This window comes from Vulpes vulpes, chromosome 11 (assembly GCF_048418805.1).
Source record: "Vulpes vulpes isolate BD-2025 chromosome 11, VulVul3, whole genome shotgun sequence".
Lineage (NCBI taxonomy): Eukaryota > Metazoa > Chordata > Mammalia > Carnivora > Canidae > Vulpes > Vulpes vulpes.
Genome location: NC_132790.1, coordinates 80,268,975 through 80,285,588, shown reverse-complemented (window position 1 = coordinate 80,285,588; position 16,614 = coordinate 80,268,975). Strand labels below are relative to the sequence as shown.

The 16,614-nt window shown below is 38.3% G+C and overlaps 1 protein-coding gene across 4 annotated transcripts in view; it reads left to right on the top strand.

Moving 5' to 3' along the window:
• Positions 1–256: 256 nt before the first annotated feature.
• NPHP3 (nephrocystin 3) overlaps positions 257–16,614 on the top strand; it is a 40,889-nt gene continuing 24,531 nt past the window's right edge. The window contains exons 1-8 of one of the 4 annotated variants that reach the window (XM_072726861.1): positions 257–714; positions 2,475–2,600; positions 3,165–3,315; positions 5,947–6,099; positions 7,117–7,250; positions 8,765–8,925; positions 12,318–12,474; positions 15,399–15,473. In XM_072726861.1, the coding sequence (XP_072582962.1) occupies positions 319–714; positions 2,475–2,600; positions 3,165–3,315; positions 5,947–6,099; positions 7,117–7,250; positions 8,765–8,925; positions 12,318–12,474; positions 15,399–15,473 (1,353 nt within the window). In that variant the 5' untranslated portion in view covers positions 257–318. Of the gene's footprint in view, positions 715–2,474; positions 2,601–3,164; positions 3,316–5,946; positions 6,100–7,116; positions 7,251–8,764; positions 8,926–12,317; positions 12,475–15,398; positions 15,474–16,614 lie in introns of those variants that run through there. The other 3 variants (XM_072726860.1, XM_072726862.1, XM_072726863.1) reach the window with 3 other exon arrangements.

Below are 16,614 nucleotides of genomic sequence, written 5' to 3'. Positions count from 1 at the left end.
GCCCCACCTGTCTCCCGCCGCTCGCCCCGCCCTCCTTGCGCTCCGCCCCGCCCCTTGCGCTCTTTCCCGCCGCGTCCTGGTGCCCCGCCCCATCGCCCCGCCCCGCCCCCTTGAGCTCTCTCCCGCCCCCGCTATCGCCCCGCCCCACCCGTCTCCCGCCGCTCGCCCCGCCCTCCTTGCGCTCCTTCCCGCCCCGTGCTGCTGCCCCGCCCCATCCATCCCGCCCCGCCCCGCCCCTACTTGCCCCGCCCCGTCTCTTTTGCGGCGATCCGCCCCCTCCCGGTCCCCCGCTGGGTAGTGGGGGCGGCCACGAGCGTGATGGGGACCGCCTCGTCGCTAGTGAGCCCCGCAGGCGGTGAGGTGATCGAGGACACTTATGGGGCGGGCGGCGGCGAGGCCTGCGAGATCCCGGTAGAGGTGAAGCCCAAGGCCCGCCTGCTGCGCAGCTCGTTCCGCCGCGGGGGGGCGGCGGCGGCGGCGGGGGCCGGGCCCGGGTCGCTGACCCGCGGGGCGGGAGGAGGCGGGCTGCTGGGGGCGAGCTTTAAGTCTACGGGTTCATCGGTGCCGGAGCTGGAGTACGCGGCAGCCGAATACGAGCGGCTCAAGAAGGAGTACGAGATCTTCCGGGTCAGCAAGAACCAGGAGTTGTTGTCCATGGGCCGCCGCGAGGCCAAGCTGGACACGGAGAACAAGCGGCTGCGGGCGGAGCTGCAGGTACGGCCGGGCCGGGGGAGGTCCGCGCACGCGCGCTCGCCCACTGGGCGCGTCTGGACGCTGACCCGGTCCTGCGTCCATCCTATCCCCTCTCCAAGCCAGACAGTCTTGAAAGTTGAGTAGGAACCGCTCTGCGTTTTAATTGGAGGGGACATAGCCTCTTGGGGTCTGAACTGATTCCTTAACTAACCCCGCCCCTCTTCTGTTTCTGGTTCATTCATTCACTTTGAAGCAATTAGCTTGAAAGTGCCCTGAAGCAGCAAATGCCAGTGTGCAGGGGACTCCAGGGCGAGTAGGTCAACCCAGAGCACACGGACACACAAAAGACTTTGGTGACCCCTGTCGAAGCAACTCATCAGACTTTCCCTAGGATTTTTTAACTTCACTCCTCGCCCCCCCCCACCACTTTTAAATTTTACATACCTCTCAGTTTCTTTCCATGAAGCTTTTGAGTTTTAGTAGTTGAAGTGAATTTTTATGGAAACCTGATTTTGACCATCTTAAACTGCCGTGGTTGAAAACATTCCCTAGATGTAGTCAAATTCCCTTAATCCATTTGATTACTCAAAAATCAGTGATTGCATAGCTCCCTGTAGCAGATGTATTTTGACTCATCAAAATAGTATATAAATCAAAAGGTTGCTTTTCTGTGAGCACAGTTGTAAGACTTTGCGCCATCAGTTTTGGGCCTCTATGAGGGTTGTGGTTTTACTGTTTTGTTAACTGTGGAAGAAACTTCTAGACACCCCGTGTTCCTGGGCTCATCACAGTAGAAATTGAATAAATATCTCAGGCCGATTTTTCTGATGAGAGCCTTTTTCATCCTAGAAGAGGCATTCTAGCCACCTTCACCCCCACTAGCTATTGTATAATTAGCACTGTTATCAGGGAAGAACTCCTTGTCAGCAGTCTACTTGTGGTCTTACCAATTTTTCTACTGGGCAGTCTTGATGCAACTTGCATGTGTAAAATGAACTTAACACATCTCCCATACCTGATTTCATGCACCCAAGCCATTGTCCAGTGGACACTGCACATTGGAAATGACTGTGAGATGGAGATAGGAAAGAAGGCTGGTCAACCAGGGCAGAGTGCTGTTAAGGGCTGACAAATATCACAGTCTCAGGTTCCTCCTCCTACCCTATGTAGTAGTTTTGAAAGTTGAGTAGAGAACGCCCAGCATTTTAATTTGAGGGAACATTCTCTTGGGGCCTAAACTGATTTCTTAACTTACCTGCCCCACTCCCTTTTTTATGTAGCCCTTTTGATTCTTTTCTCACATATCTAGGCACTAAAGAAACTCTTCTGTATTTATTTAATCCATTTAGTTAGATATTTACTGGAGGCCTTCAATGTATCTGGCACCAAGAGGGTTCTGGGGATAGCAAAATAAAAAAGACATGGAGCCAAGGAGTGCATAGTCATGCAGAATTAATTATCCTTCAAGTTAAGCCTTACAAATTATACTTTTTGTTCTATTATAGATGGGAAAAGCGAGGCATAGGGAAGATTAAGAAAAGATTAAGGTTTCAAAGAAAAAATATTAATTTCCATTAAGTTTAATGTTGAAATGTCTTCACTTACTACAGTTCAAGCATATTTGCATTTTTTATTACATGTTTGAATAAAATGGCAATATGTAGTTATTGATAATAGTAGATTGTTACAATTCTAAGATATATATGTAATATGTAGTAAGATCATGTAAAATTTGAGAGGAATACTATTTTTGTTAGAAATAACAAGGTCAATTATTTCAGGCCCTTCAAAAAACTTACCAGAAAATACTTCGGGAAAAGGAAAGTGCTTTAGAAGCAAAATACCAAGCAATGGAGAGGGCAGCGACATTTGAACATGATAGAGATAAAGTGAAAAGGCAATTCAAGGTAAATTCCTTACGTTTTTACCCCCAAAGTGAAATAGAATAAAAAGAACATATTTTAAAAGTTTATATAATGCTGCATGAATAAATAGAAGTGAATGATGTAGAAGTCTTGAAGGTTCTAAGAATAGAGTAGAACACTTCTTACATTTTTGTGTTGGACCTGGTAAACTTGAGATCACTTCAAGGAGAAAGTAAAAAAGTGAGCATTGCAATAGGGCTTTGGGGGGAGGGGGAAGAAAAATATTTCCATATGGAAGGAAAGGCATTTGGAAATATTTGGAGATATTTTGTATGGGAAGGCATTACTGGCATCTAATGGGAAGGGGCAAATTTGCTAAACATCACCAGTGCACAAGACAGCCCCATGCCACAGACAGGGCTCCTGCCCAAATTCCAGTGGGTTTCAGTTACAAAACAGTAAGGTACTTGGGCTATTTATCCTACAAAAAAGATCAGGGACTAAATGAATGTTGGTTTTATGAATGAAAGATTTTTCTGTTAAGAGTTGATGACACAGTCCTCTGATGATAGAAAAGGTTTCAAAATTAACATTTGTCTTTTAAAGATTTTTAGGGAGACCAAAGAAAATGAAATTCAGGACTTACTGAGGGCTAAGAGAGAGTTGGAGAGCAAACTTCAGAGGCTCCAGGCTCAGGGCATCCAAGTATTTGATCCTGGAGAGTCTGATTCAGATGACAACTGTACAGATGTTACTGGTAAATTTGCTTCCTATGTATAATATTTGAGCCTTCAATATAAGTGTGATGATATCGTAGAGCCAACTTTGAATCCTTTTAGTTATAAGTGGTTGCTCTTTATAAATAGAGTTGCACTTTCTCCTCCTTTCTCAGCTGTTATAACAGCAATTTTCTGTAAAGTCCATGACATTGTTAGGAGGCGGGTTTCCTTCTGTCTCATTGCCCCACCAGCCTCTCCCGATAGCATTTCTCTTCCTGGTGTAAGACAGCTTCTCCAGGGACGGCTGGGTGGCTCAGGGGTTGCACGCCTGCCTTCGATTTAGGTCCTAATCCTGAGATCGGGGATGGAGTCCCGTATTGGGCTCCCTGCACGGAGCCTGCTTCTCCCTCTGCTTGTATCTCTGCCTCTCTCAGTGTCTCTCATGAATAAATAGATAAATAAATAAATATTAAAAAAAAAAAAGACAGCTCCTCCAGGTCTCACCATGACATCTACATTTTAGCCGAGGGAGGAAGGATGGGAATACGTTCCTCTCCTTGAAAGCACAATCTGAAAGGTATACATATTACTCCTCAAACCCCATTGGCCAGAACTACAGGTAGAAAGAGTGGAAAGTGTAATAATTAGGAGAGTCACCTAAGTTTGAAATTCTGTTACTAAAGGAAGAAAGGAAGGATGGATATTGAAGACAGTTCATAGTCTCTGTCACATTACTTTTCCATGTAATGATATATTCTTTGCAACTGTCCATTAGAATAAATATCTGCATGATATTTTGCTGAGTGGCTTCCAGTAGTTTCGTAAACTATTCAAAAAGCTTTTATTTTATAATTAAACATACAAAACATTTTTTTCTAGAAATAAAGAAAAACCTGGAGTCCTAGAATGAAAGGGTCTACCATGTTCCAAGAAAATATTAATAAACTGTGATTGATACTGAAAAATGAAAAAGATTCTATTGTAGATAAAGTGGGAAAATTGCTGTCACTCTCTAATTTATAGGAAACTGCATTTTATTTTTTTTGAGAAAGAGCATGTGAGCATGTGAGTGGGGAGGAAGGGGCAGAAGGAAAGAGAATCTTAAGCAGGTCCCATGTTCAGCCTGGAGCCCAACTTAGGGCTCAATCTCATGACCCTGAGATCATGACCTGAGCCAAAATCAAGAGTCCAATGCTTAACAGACTGAACCACTCAGGTGCCCTGTGCATTTTATCTTACAAACTGATTTTGAAGTGAAATATGGCATCTGATAATTGCCTCTTAATTTGCATTTTAGAACCCATTGGAATCTGACCAGCATCTAAAGATTTTTATTACTGACTTTAAGGGGAAAAAAAAATGAAGTGATTGTTACTGGCTTTGAGTGGAGAATAGGAGGCTCTTATGCCCCCACATTAGTCTTAGTGGTTATATCAGTGATGACATATGTTAAAATGTACAGTGTTTTGAAACTATTATATTGTAATTGCCTTGGCAAATTAATAAGAACAAGGTAATATTTCCTTGTTTCCATATTTTGATTTAAACATGAAGAAAGAATGCTTGAGGGAACATCACTCATTTCACATTTAAAGACTTACGGATAATCTTATTTTTGCCAGAGATTGAGCCCGTTACAATATACTCATACTTAGTCAAGGATGCCATGTAGAGGGACACCTGAGTGGCTCAGAGGTTAAACGTCTCTCTTTGGCTCAGGGCCTGATCCAGGGTCTGGGGATCAAGTGCCATGTCAGGCTCCCTGCATGCTTCTCCCTCTGCCTATGTCTCTGCCTCTTTCTGTGTGTCTCTAATGAATAAATGAATAAATAATCTTAAAAAAAAAAAAGGATTCCATGTAGATATTCTGACAAATACAAATTATTAAAAAAAAAAAATCAAGGAGCGACTCGGTGGCTTAGTTAAGCATTGTACTTTTGATTTTAGCTCAGGTGATGCTCACAGGGTCCTGGAATCAAGTGCCATGTGTGACTCCATGCTCAGCAGGGAGTCTGCTTCTCTCACTTTCCCTCTGCCCCTCCCCCTACTCACAGGTGCACAAGCATGTGCAAGCTGTCTCTCTCTCTCTCTCTCTCTCTCTCTCTCTCTCTCTCTCTCAAATAAATAAATAGTAAATCTTAAAAAAAAATCAAGATTTTTGTAAGTACCTGTTGACTCCGATGTTAATTTTGTTACTCTGGGCGGTTAAAGAGGTTGTACTTTTTACATCCTTAGCTTATATCCAAATGAATTACCAATCTTAATTATAGGTGTGCTAGTAATGATCTTCCTTTGAAATTCTCTTCTTCCAATTTTATGATACCTAAACCATAAAGTTAAAAATGTTGTTTAGAATTTTTGTATGGGGATATTTTTAACTGCCTCTGTTGTTATAGTTCCTTTGGTTATTATATTCTTTATTTCTTTTCATTTTTCTCTTTTTAATCCCCTCTGAATTTGAGATGATAATCAGAATTATGTTAACAAGCACCTTAGAATTTGCCAGAAATTGGTGACAAAGTATTTACAAAATCATTAAAGATTGAATATTTGTTGTATTTATAATGTTATAGCATTTTTTAAAATTAGAAATCATGTTTAGTATATGAGGCAGTTTTCTGAAATTCGGTAATTTGGTTTAAACAAGATGAAATCTCTTGCATTTACAGCTGCTGGAACCCAATGTGAGTATTGGACTGGAGGAGCCTTGGGAAGTGAACCTTCCATAGGGAGTATGATCCAGCTCCAGCAGTCCTTCAGAGGCCCTGAATTTGCCCATAGTTCCATAGATGTGGAAGGACCCTTTGCCAATGTCAACAAAGGTAAACATGCCATTTGCCAGCTACCTTGGTAGTGACTGTTCATGTACTATGATCTTGTGTGTGCTAGGAGAAAGACCATCAGCAGGGCATGAGATTTTTATTCTGGGTGTCTTCTACTGCCAAACCAGCATGCACTGGTGCTGTCACTGACCAGGACTGATTAAATTATATGATTCCCATCAGGATCAGATGGCGCTCTCCAGCCAGACTGGCCAATCAGGTTCTAAAAACTTAGCTTCTGGTCTGAATTCTAGGTGTTGCCATTGCTTAGTGAGAGTCTGTTGTAGATTAACTGAAAAACAGTAGTTTTGGTCTTTCCCTCTGCATCTTTGATGCTGTTCAAGGTTGGAGAAGGTTGCAGAATAGAATATAAAACCTCAGTTATATGATGTAGTATCCTTACTCAAAGGAATATTTTCATTATATAATTTGGTGTCTAAAATAGCTCAAAGATTTATTTAGAATTTGGATACCAGTGCAGATCTGAGTGTTAGAGTAGCCCCACTCTTTTTTCTTAAAACTGCAAAATTGTCTAAGCAAAATGAAAAACATTTTTAAATTATGCCTTTTGGATTAGCCAAATGTCTTAAAATGTTCTTTCTCACTAAACAGCACTTCATTTTATGCCACTCTTAAACTTTCTTTTTGACTTAATATACCTCAAGAATAATTGTGTAACACTATAGGCCAGCCTAGGGGTGTAGGCTCTCCTGAAGTTGCAAACTCATTGAATAGCTCATGTAAAATAGGTTCATGATATTTGACTGGAACCAGCAGTACCCCAGCATGGACCACAGTCAACATTGATTGCTTTATGCCCCACAATAAAATTTGAGGTTTGAGAACTGTTTGCCTTCTAATATGCTATTCCAGAAACTGTGTCATTAGTCACAAGTGAGATGACATTCCATTCTACATTTCCTGCTATGTTTTTTCAGACTTTTAAAAAACTCATCCTGTCAGATGTTTTTCTGGTGATGTTTTTTTCATGAACTTAACGATAAATTTTATTTTCAGATGACTGGGATATTGCTGTAGCTAGTTTATTACAAGTTACTCCCTTGTTTTCACATTCTCTGTGGAGTAACGCTGTCAGATGTTACCTTATTTATACAGATGAAACCCAACCTGAAGTGGATCTTTTCCTTAAGGTGAGGACATTTATAATTTCTGTATTCACTGATTTAAAGGACAAGTCAGTATAGTGTCCTATTTCTGATACTACTACATCTAAACCAAGTAGCTTACTACCTATTAGATTATATGTCTTAAAAAGTAGGAAGAATTTAGAGCTTTTCTTAAGAGAAAATCTTGCTCAGCTTTATCAGTATATTCAAATTTAGTCCTTGGAATGTTATGCTTTTGAATGCTTTATTATACGTTCTCCACAGTGTGAAGACCTATGTTGATAGTGCCTGCTTTATTATTTTTTTTGATAGTGCCTGCTTTAGTTAATATCTGCCAGATTTACACTTGACTCTGTTTAAAGTCTTAACAAAATTTAATCCTTACCATGGTTTTTAATTTTTCAAGGCAGCCATTGGAGTTAACCTGAAGCAGAGGTAGGCATACTACAGTCTGTGGGCCAGACCTGGCCTGAAGCCTGTTGTATGACCCAGAGCTGAGATTGCTTTTTACTTTTTTAAATAGTTGAAAAAAAAATCCAAAGAAGAAGAATGTTTTGTGACCTGTGAAAATTGTATTAAATTCAAATTTTAGTGTCTATAAATAAAGTTTTATTGGAACACAAGTAGGCTTATTCATTTATATACTATGACTGCTTCACACTACAACAGCAGAATAAATTACAGCAGAGACTAAATGGATCCCAGAGACCTCTACCAAAACATCCAAGTTGTTAAGCTATTACTAATTTGTAAGAATATTTGCCTTTTACCTAAAAAGTTTGCCGACTACTCTTCTAACTGCATTTCCAATAAATCTGCATGTAACATGTGATAACCTGCTCTATTAACATCTTCCAGGGTATTGAGTAATGAATCTATTTAGCGTTCTTTCCTGATATTATACAGTTTTGGTAAAAAGATAAAGTATTTTGAAAACCAAAGTTTATAGTCACTAACTGATGTAGGTTATTACCAAACCGATGTTGAGGGATTTACTCATTTATTGCATAATAATAAGTCATCATTACTTAGTAACCTAATTTGTTACAGACCAACATATTTTAAATTTATACCTGTTTGCTTTAATGTTCTAATATATCATGGTGGACAGTTTTTACTATATAGACTCATGGGATATATGTTTTCCACTCTTTGTAACAATAAAGCAGAAATCATTTGTTACAGTAATAACAATAATAAATACCAAAGAAAAGTAGCCTAATATTTTTCTTCATTGTTTTAGGCTTTATTATGAAATAAATCCTTTTCTGAGCTAGGGAAACAGCCACGTTACTAAGCCTTTATTAATTTTGTTTTAAGGGAACTTTGCCTTTTTTCTTAAAGATTTTCTTAAAAAAAAAAGATTTTCTTTAACGTATTATAATATATATTTTTTAATTTTAAATAAAAAAAGTATAACATAACCTGTTCTGAAACATGATTTTTCATTTTAAGTAGTATGAAGCTGATTTGATTTTTAGTTAAATAAGCTGTGTTTTTATTAAGTTTTCATTTGTTTTGTTTTAATTTCTTTTTAGGACTATTCACCTAAACTTAAAAGAATGTGTGAGACAATGGGATATTTTTTCCATGCTATATATTTTCCAATAGATATTGAAAATAAATACCTTGCTGTAAGAAAATGGGAAATTGAGAAGAGTTCATTAGTTATTTTATTCATTCATTTAACTTTACCAAGGTAAGCTGAAAATTCTGTCACTCATTATGGGAATTGTAAATAGAATTGAGATTGCCAAATGAACTTCAAAAATAAGTCATAATAGCATTCTATTTTTAAAACTTATTTTCAAAATAAAAATTTTTTTTTAAATTTAATTATTTATTTATTTATTCATGATAGTCACAGAGAGAGAGAGAGAGAGGCAGAGACACAGGCAGAGGGAGAAGCAGGCTCCATGCACTGGGAGCCCAATGTGGGACTCAATCCCGGGTCTCCAGGATCGCGCCCTGGGCCAAAGGCAGGCGCCAAACCACTGCGCCACCCAGGGATCCCCTCATAATAGAATTCTTATAATCAAAAACAATCCATAAAATTCAATAATTTTTTTGTATTTTTCATACATAAAGAATTAGAATTTTTACAGTTTGAGTTGTTAATTGGTCATAAGGGTAACATCATTAATGTAAAGATCATTTTAATCAGGGGTAGCAAACTATGGCCCTTGGGCCAAATCCAGTGAGCTACCTGTTTTTATAAATAAAATTTTATTATAATATAGCTATATTCATTTATTTACATATTTCTGCAGCTGCTTTCACACTACAATAGCAGAGTTTAGTATGGTAGTAACAACAGAGACTGTGTGGCCCACAAAGCCTAAAATACATGCTCGCTGGCCCTACCAGAACAAGTTGGCAACTCCTGATATCAACTATCAGTGTTAACCTTCATAATTTTCTTTCTTCAGTACAAATTGAGATCTAGTTGAACACTTGTATAGATGTTAAATCAAATTTTTAATTCTCTGAGGAGCTTACCACTTAATTCCAGGAAAGTGAGCAATTTTCTTATAATGTGAATATAATTATACCAATGAGTCTAGTCTGCAAATAAAGATTTTTTTTAACCAACTAGGTACATAGATAGAAGACAAAATATGTTTAATAAGAGGTTAGGTTTTCTTTCTGTGTTTGCTGTCTGATTGGATTTAACCCTTCCAAAGTATTTTTCTCTACATTGAGGACCAGCTCAGACCTCAACTGTGTACAGACATATATGGAGCTGTAGGCTTTATCAGTGACCCTGCAATGTAATCTGTCATTGATCCTTAAGATTGTCCAATGGTTGGGGAGCCACTAGTCAATGAGCCTCAACCCAGAACAAGTTTAAGGACTCTTTCCTTTCCACTAGATTGCCTTTAGTTGGAGTTCTTTTCCTTATCCCTTTTCTTTTCCTGTTTTTTTTTTCTGTTATATTTACTAAGGATATATTCTGTTTTATTATTTAATGTCTGAGTAGTGTTTTATCTCAGGTGGTAATATGTGTAATTTGTTGTTTTCCTCATTAATTCTTTAATCCTTGAAACCATCCTGTTTTTTCTTTGTCTTTTATCCATATTTAGTTAATAAAATATTGTACATTATTTGTACACTTATTATTTTTGTCTTTCTCATTTTAAATTCCTCTTAATCTTTTACCTCTCATTTCTTTCATATTTTATTACTTTGGCAGATTTGTTTATCTTTTTTAACTAAAATTGTATTTATTTTATATTTTTAAAACTTTATTCTTCTTAAAGAATAAGAATTTTAATTCTAGAGGAGCCTGGGTGGCACAGCCAGTTAAGCCATCTGACTCTTGGTTTCGGCTCAGGTCATGATCTCAGGGTCCTGAGATGGAACCCTGCATTGGGTTCATGCTCAATGTGGAGTCTGCTTAAGACTCTCTTTCCCTCTTTCCTTTCCCTTCTCCTCCACACCCTCCCTCTCTCTATCTGAAATAAGTAATTTTTTAAAAAGATAATTGTAATTTCTAAAATTTAGTTATTTCTTCGCCTCTGTTTTGCCTTTATTTTGTTTTTTTTTTCTTATTCCATATGCTGATTATTTTATTTCCTTATTGTTTACTTCCTGGCTGTCAAGAAGTGTGGTAGTAGCTGTGGGCTTCACACCATAAGCAGGACCTGGTAGAGCCTTTATTTCTCTTAGGTTGTTCCTTTACTTCTCGTGATGATTCTCCCATTTTTCTCAAAAGATGAGACATCTAAAAATATGTCCCCTGACCAGTACCCAGTAGCCCCATCTACTTTTCTCCCACCAAAGACTTTGAACCAAATCTCAGATATCATGTCATTTTATCTGAGCTCCACATGTCAATTTTGGAGGGAGTGATTCTGAAATAGGAACATGTGCCAAACAGAGGCCCATTCTTTGGTATTCACATGACCACAAACTTTTTTCCCAAGCAATAACAAAAGAACCATTAAAATCCAAAAATTCTATAGATCATGGTCAGAATGATTTTAACAAGGAAAAATTCTGTGGTTTGGATTGATTGGATTAGCACAGTGATATATAATAGAATATTATTCTGTTTTGGGATCCCTGGGTGGCGCAGTGGTTTAGCGCCTGCCTTTGGCCCAGGGCGCGATCCTGGAGACCCGGGATCGAATCCCATGTCGGGCTCCCGGTGCATGGAGCCTGCTTCTCCCTCTGCCTGTGTCTCTGCCTCTCTCTCTCTCTCTCACTGTGTGCCTATCATAAAAAAAAATATATATATATTATTCTGTTTTGTATTGGGGCTGTATTTTAATATAGTATTTAAATTCTGAATCATGTAATAGCTCTCCTCTGCGTATACACTCTAACTCACCTCTCTAAACAAACTTCGTTTAATGCTTTTTAGAAAGGGGAATTGGTTGCAATTTTCCTTGCAGTGTAGAAAACACTGGTAGATTATTCCAAGATTATTCTAGGATTTAAATTGGCATAGCAAAAACAGTATGGTACCCTGTAGCAAAGTTAGAATTTTATTTAACCCTGTATCTCAGTTAAGATTTTTACTAGACAATTTTTACTAGACATCTAATCTCCCCCATCTTCCTCTGGCCTTTCTTATGATGTATCTTGGGTATAAAGATTCAGGTCATTTAGGTCATTTATTAGATGAGAAAGGCCAAAGGACTAGAGAAGATTTCTCAATCTTGAAGCATTGGGTTGATAATATTTGTATTTTAATTTGGAAATTATATATTTGTTAGTTGAACTAGGTTTCCATTTATTTGCAAAGTTTCATGAGTCTGTTTTGTTATTTTGAGCCATGTTTACAGTATTTTTGAGAATTTTCTTTTTGTTGCTAGATTTGAAAATTAATGTATGCTTTAAAATGCAATTTAATGTAGAATTTATTGTACCTGTTCTCACTGTCTGCTAATAAATGCATTATATTTTTATGACCACGCTGGAACAGAGCTATAAAACATCCATTTCTGGAAAGCTGCACTTGTTCTGTCCCTGGGCTGCTTCTGGCCCCTTGTCATTACTGTAAAGTCCCATTATTGACACTTAGGTTGATTGACTGTTTGCTGCCATAGCTCAGTGTGGCACAAGAAATACTGATTTCCAATCTAGCCTTTTATTGGAAGACTGTGAAGAAGCTTTTCTGAAAAACCCTGAAGGCAAACCACGATTAATTTATCATCGCTTGGAGGATGGGAAAGTCAATTCTGAGTCTGTCCAGCAATTGATTGATCAAGTTTCTAATCTGAACAAGACCAGCAAAGCCAAGGTAAAATTCATAAGGTTATTTTTGTTAAGAACTTGCTTGGCCAAGGGAAGTGGTAGAACAAAGACCATGTGGTGGGAGTGAGTGAGAGGAGACTAATATGATAGTTAACTGGGAGCCCAGGGTGAAGAACCTTGGAGACCATTTTAGAAACCTTGTATTTTTTTCACTTGGAGTGAGATGGTTTCTTTACTTGGAGGTTTTTTTTTTTAATTTTTAAAAATTTATTCATGAGAGACACACAGAGAGAGAGAGAGAGAGGCAGAGACACAAGCAGAGGGAGAAGCAGGCTCCATGCAGGGTGCCTGACATGGGACTTGATCCCAGGTCTCCAGGATCATGCTCTGGGCTGAAGGCAGCACTAAACCGCTGAGCCACCTGGGCTGCCCGTTGTTTTTTGGGTTTTTGTTTTGTTTTGTTTTGTTTTGTTTTGTTTTTAACTTGAGTCATTGGAAGACTTTAAGCAACAGCAGAAGAAATGCAATTCTGACAAGGATGTTCTTTTACACTGCTATATTGAGAATTGGTTGGTTTGGAGGGTAGTGGAGGAGGGCACAGTTGGAGAGCTCTTGGAATCAAGTGAGAGATGCTGGTGGGTTAGACCAGGGTGGTGGTAGAGGAAGTGATGAAAAACATGAATCTGGATAAATTTTGACAGCAGAGCCAATAGGCTTAGTTGTGGACTGTGAGAAAAAGAGAGGAATAAATTACAATACACAACTACAAAGGGTATGATCTGTGAGTGGACAAATCAGATTCTTTTCTGTTCTTTTTTCTTCCTAAGTATAGAGTTCTTTTATCTTCTGTTGACCAAGGATCAGTGTAAGAAAGAGCCTTTTCATGGTAAACTTTACTAAGAGCATTGGGAAAAGCAAAACAGTAATGATGAATGTGAGAGATTTGATCATTCTTAGACGCATGGTGGAATAATTTTTAGAATGAAATTGCAGGCTTTGCCTTACTGCACACTGAGATAACTTGAAATGCTTACTGTTAATGTTAAGGTTACAGTTGAAGGGCACCTGGCTGGCTTAGTTAGAAGAGCATGCAACTCTGCATCTTGGAGTTGTGAGTTCAAGCCCCATGCTGGGTATAGAGTTGCTTAAAAATAAAATCTTTTTTTTTAAAAAAGAATACAGTTGAAAACAACTCAGATGTTGCTTTGTTTTTGTTTTTAAGGTTTTATTTATTTATTCATGAGAGACACAGAGAGAGGCAGAGATATAGGCAGAGGGAGAAGCAGGCCCCCTGCAAGGAGCTGGATGCGGGACTTGATCCCCGGATCACAACCTGAGCTGAAGGCAGATGCTCAACCACTGAACTACCCAGGCGTCCCACAACTCAGATTTTGACTGTTTTTATTTCTCTGTGCTCATTCAAGAAGTAAAATCAAACGTGAACAGAAACATTATTTTACATTCATTTAGTGTTGCAAAGCTTAAGACCAGCATAACATTAAAGAGCCTAACACAAGAGATCCCTGGGTGGCGCAGCGGTTTGGTGCCTGCCTTTGGCCCAGGGTGCGATCCTGGAGACCCGGGATCGAGGTCCATGTCGGGCTCCCTGCATGGAGCCTGCTTCTCCCTCTGCCTGTGTCCTGCTTCTCCCTCTGCCTCTCTCTCTCTCTCTCTCTCTATGACTATCATGAATAAATAAATAAAATCTTAAAAAAAAAGAGCCTAACACAAAAAAGTGCATATTTTTATAATCTCCAGAATTATTTCATTATTTGCTTTATTATATTTATTTATTTTTCTATAAAGATTTTATTTATTTATTCACAATATATATATATATAGAGAGAGAGGCAGAGATACAGGCAGAGGGGGAAGCAGGCTCCATGCCAGGAAGGAGCCTGATGCTAGACTCAATCCTGGGACTCCAGGATCGCGCCCTGGGCCAAAGGCAGGTGCCAAACCGCTGAGCCACCCAGGGATCCCCTCTTTGCTTTATTTTAGTATGAGCCTGGTCCACTAGGCCCCAAGAGGCAAGATACTGATTCTTCTTTCTGATCTTTAACCTATTTATAAATGGCTTTTAAAAATTAATACACGGGGATCCCTGGGTGGCTCAACGGTTTAGCCGCCTTCAGGCCAGGGCGTGATCCTGGAGACCTGGGATAGAGTCCCACGTTGGGTTCCTTGCATGGAGCCTGCTTCTCCCTCTGCTTGTATCTCTGTCTCTGTGTGTGTGTGTGTCTTTCATGAATGAATAAATAAATAAAATATTTAAAAAACTTAATACACTAGAAGGACGAATTTATTTTATAAAAATAGTAAAATAAGATCAGTCTACCATGATTATAAATGGAAATACATGATAAACTTTCATTCTGTTTCACTTGCTATGCTTTGTAAAACCATTGCCTTACTCTAATTTTATTGAATATTAATCAGTTATTAGCAACATACATGTTCTCTACAGGTAGGGTAGTCTTTTGGCAAATTTAGAAGACTACTGTTTAAAAAAGAAAAAGAAAAAAAAAAGGAAGACTACTGTTTTACATAGCCAAATACCATTTTGCCTTTTATTTTGTAGAATTATAGTTTTACTCACATAAGAATTGATTTTAATATATTTCAAATGTTACATATATTTAGTGGTATGAAATACATAATACATAATTTGAACACATAAGGGAAAAAAGTATACTTTTTGTATTATTGTGGCATTGTTCCCACTGTTCACAATAAATACCTCCTGTGACCTCCAGCATGTTACATAATTTGCTTCAGTTTCCTCTTCTGTGAAACTGGAGGTAATAATAATAATAATAATGTCTCTAATGTTACAGAGTTGTGAGGACAGATGAGCTACTATGTACAAAGTACTTAGAATAATCCCTGACATACAAGTTCTATAGAAGGATTTACCTCTTACTGTTACTATTGTTTTCTTCATGTTCTTGTTGAACTTTCTTTTTCCAGATCATTGATCACTCTGGTAATCCTGCAGAAGGAGTATATAAAACTTATATTTATGTGGAAAAGATTATTAAACAGGTAAAAAAATGCATTCTTTATAAAATTTTGTCTGAAATACTCTAAGGGGCATCTGGCAGGCTCAGTCAGTAAAGCATGAAACTCTTGTCAATATGCCCCATTTGGGGCATAGAGCCTACTTAAAAAAGACTCTAAGACTGTTTTCCATAAAGTTGGGTTTTCCAGTAAAAACAGCTTCCTTGTTTTTTAAAAACAATACCTGGGGAGAGTGCCATTGTTTCTGGTGTTTGTCTATCCTGTGGTATTATCATAGTATTACTAGTACCGTGTATCTTTATCTGTCCTCTGTCTCACAAAGCTATTTGATGCCTCAACACCTATTAGGTGTAAAATAAATTACAAAAGTGCTAGATAAGAAGTATAAGTATTTGAGGGAAAATATTTATCTTATTCAATAGTCTCCTCAGGTTTTATGTACACCTTGAATTCTTATAAATTAGAAAAACCTTTTTAGGGGTGTCTGGGTGGCTTAGTTGGCTACATGTTCATTTCAGCCCAAGTCGTGATCTCAGGGTCATGGGTTTAAGCCCCACCTGCACTCCATGCTAGGTGTGGAACCTGCTTAAGATTCTCTTTCTCCCTCTCCCCTTCCTCCCCAGCTCACCCACCCCACCTCTAATCACATGTGCATGCGTGTGCTCTCTCTCTAAAAGAAAAAAGGAAAAAATATTTTTCAGATATATCCACTACTTATCCTTACAACAGGTAAGGATAAAATCATACCTCTAAGGTCTGAAGTCATGGATCATAGTATCACAGACTGAAAATTTCTATGATATCTCAAGTGTTATCTTTCAAATTTATGTAAGTTATATATTCTGCTTAATGTTATATCTGTGTTTATTTTTAATAAAAAATTGTTTTAAATTATTTATTATCAAAAATCTAATCATGATAAGAAAAAGAACCCCTCCACCTTAAAGTAAAATGGGCACAATAGAAAGATGTACCACATTTAACCTGTGGTTGTCCATACCTGCTGACACCTCCTCCAAGGTACCAGGGATTCTATTTGAGAAGTTAGGGATTAGATTACTTTTTCTAATCAACTTGTACTACAAGTATGGAGACTTGTTATCAGAAAAAAAAGAATGAAAAAAAAAAAAAAGAAAAAAAGAATGAGTCCCCAAACATAATGATA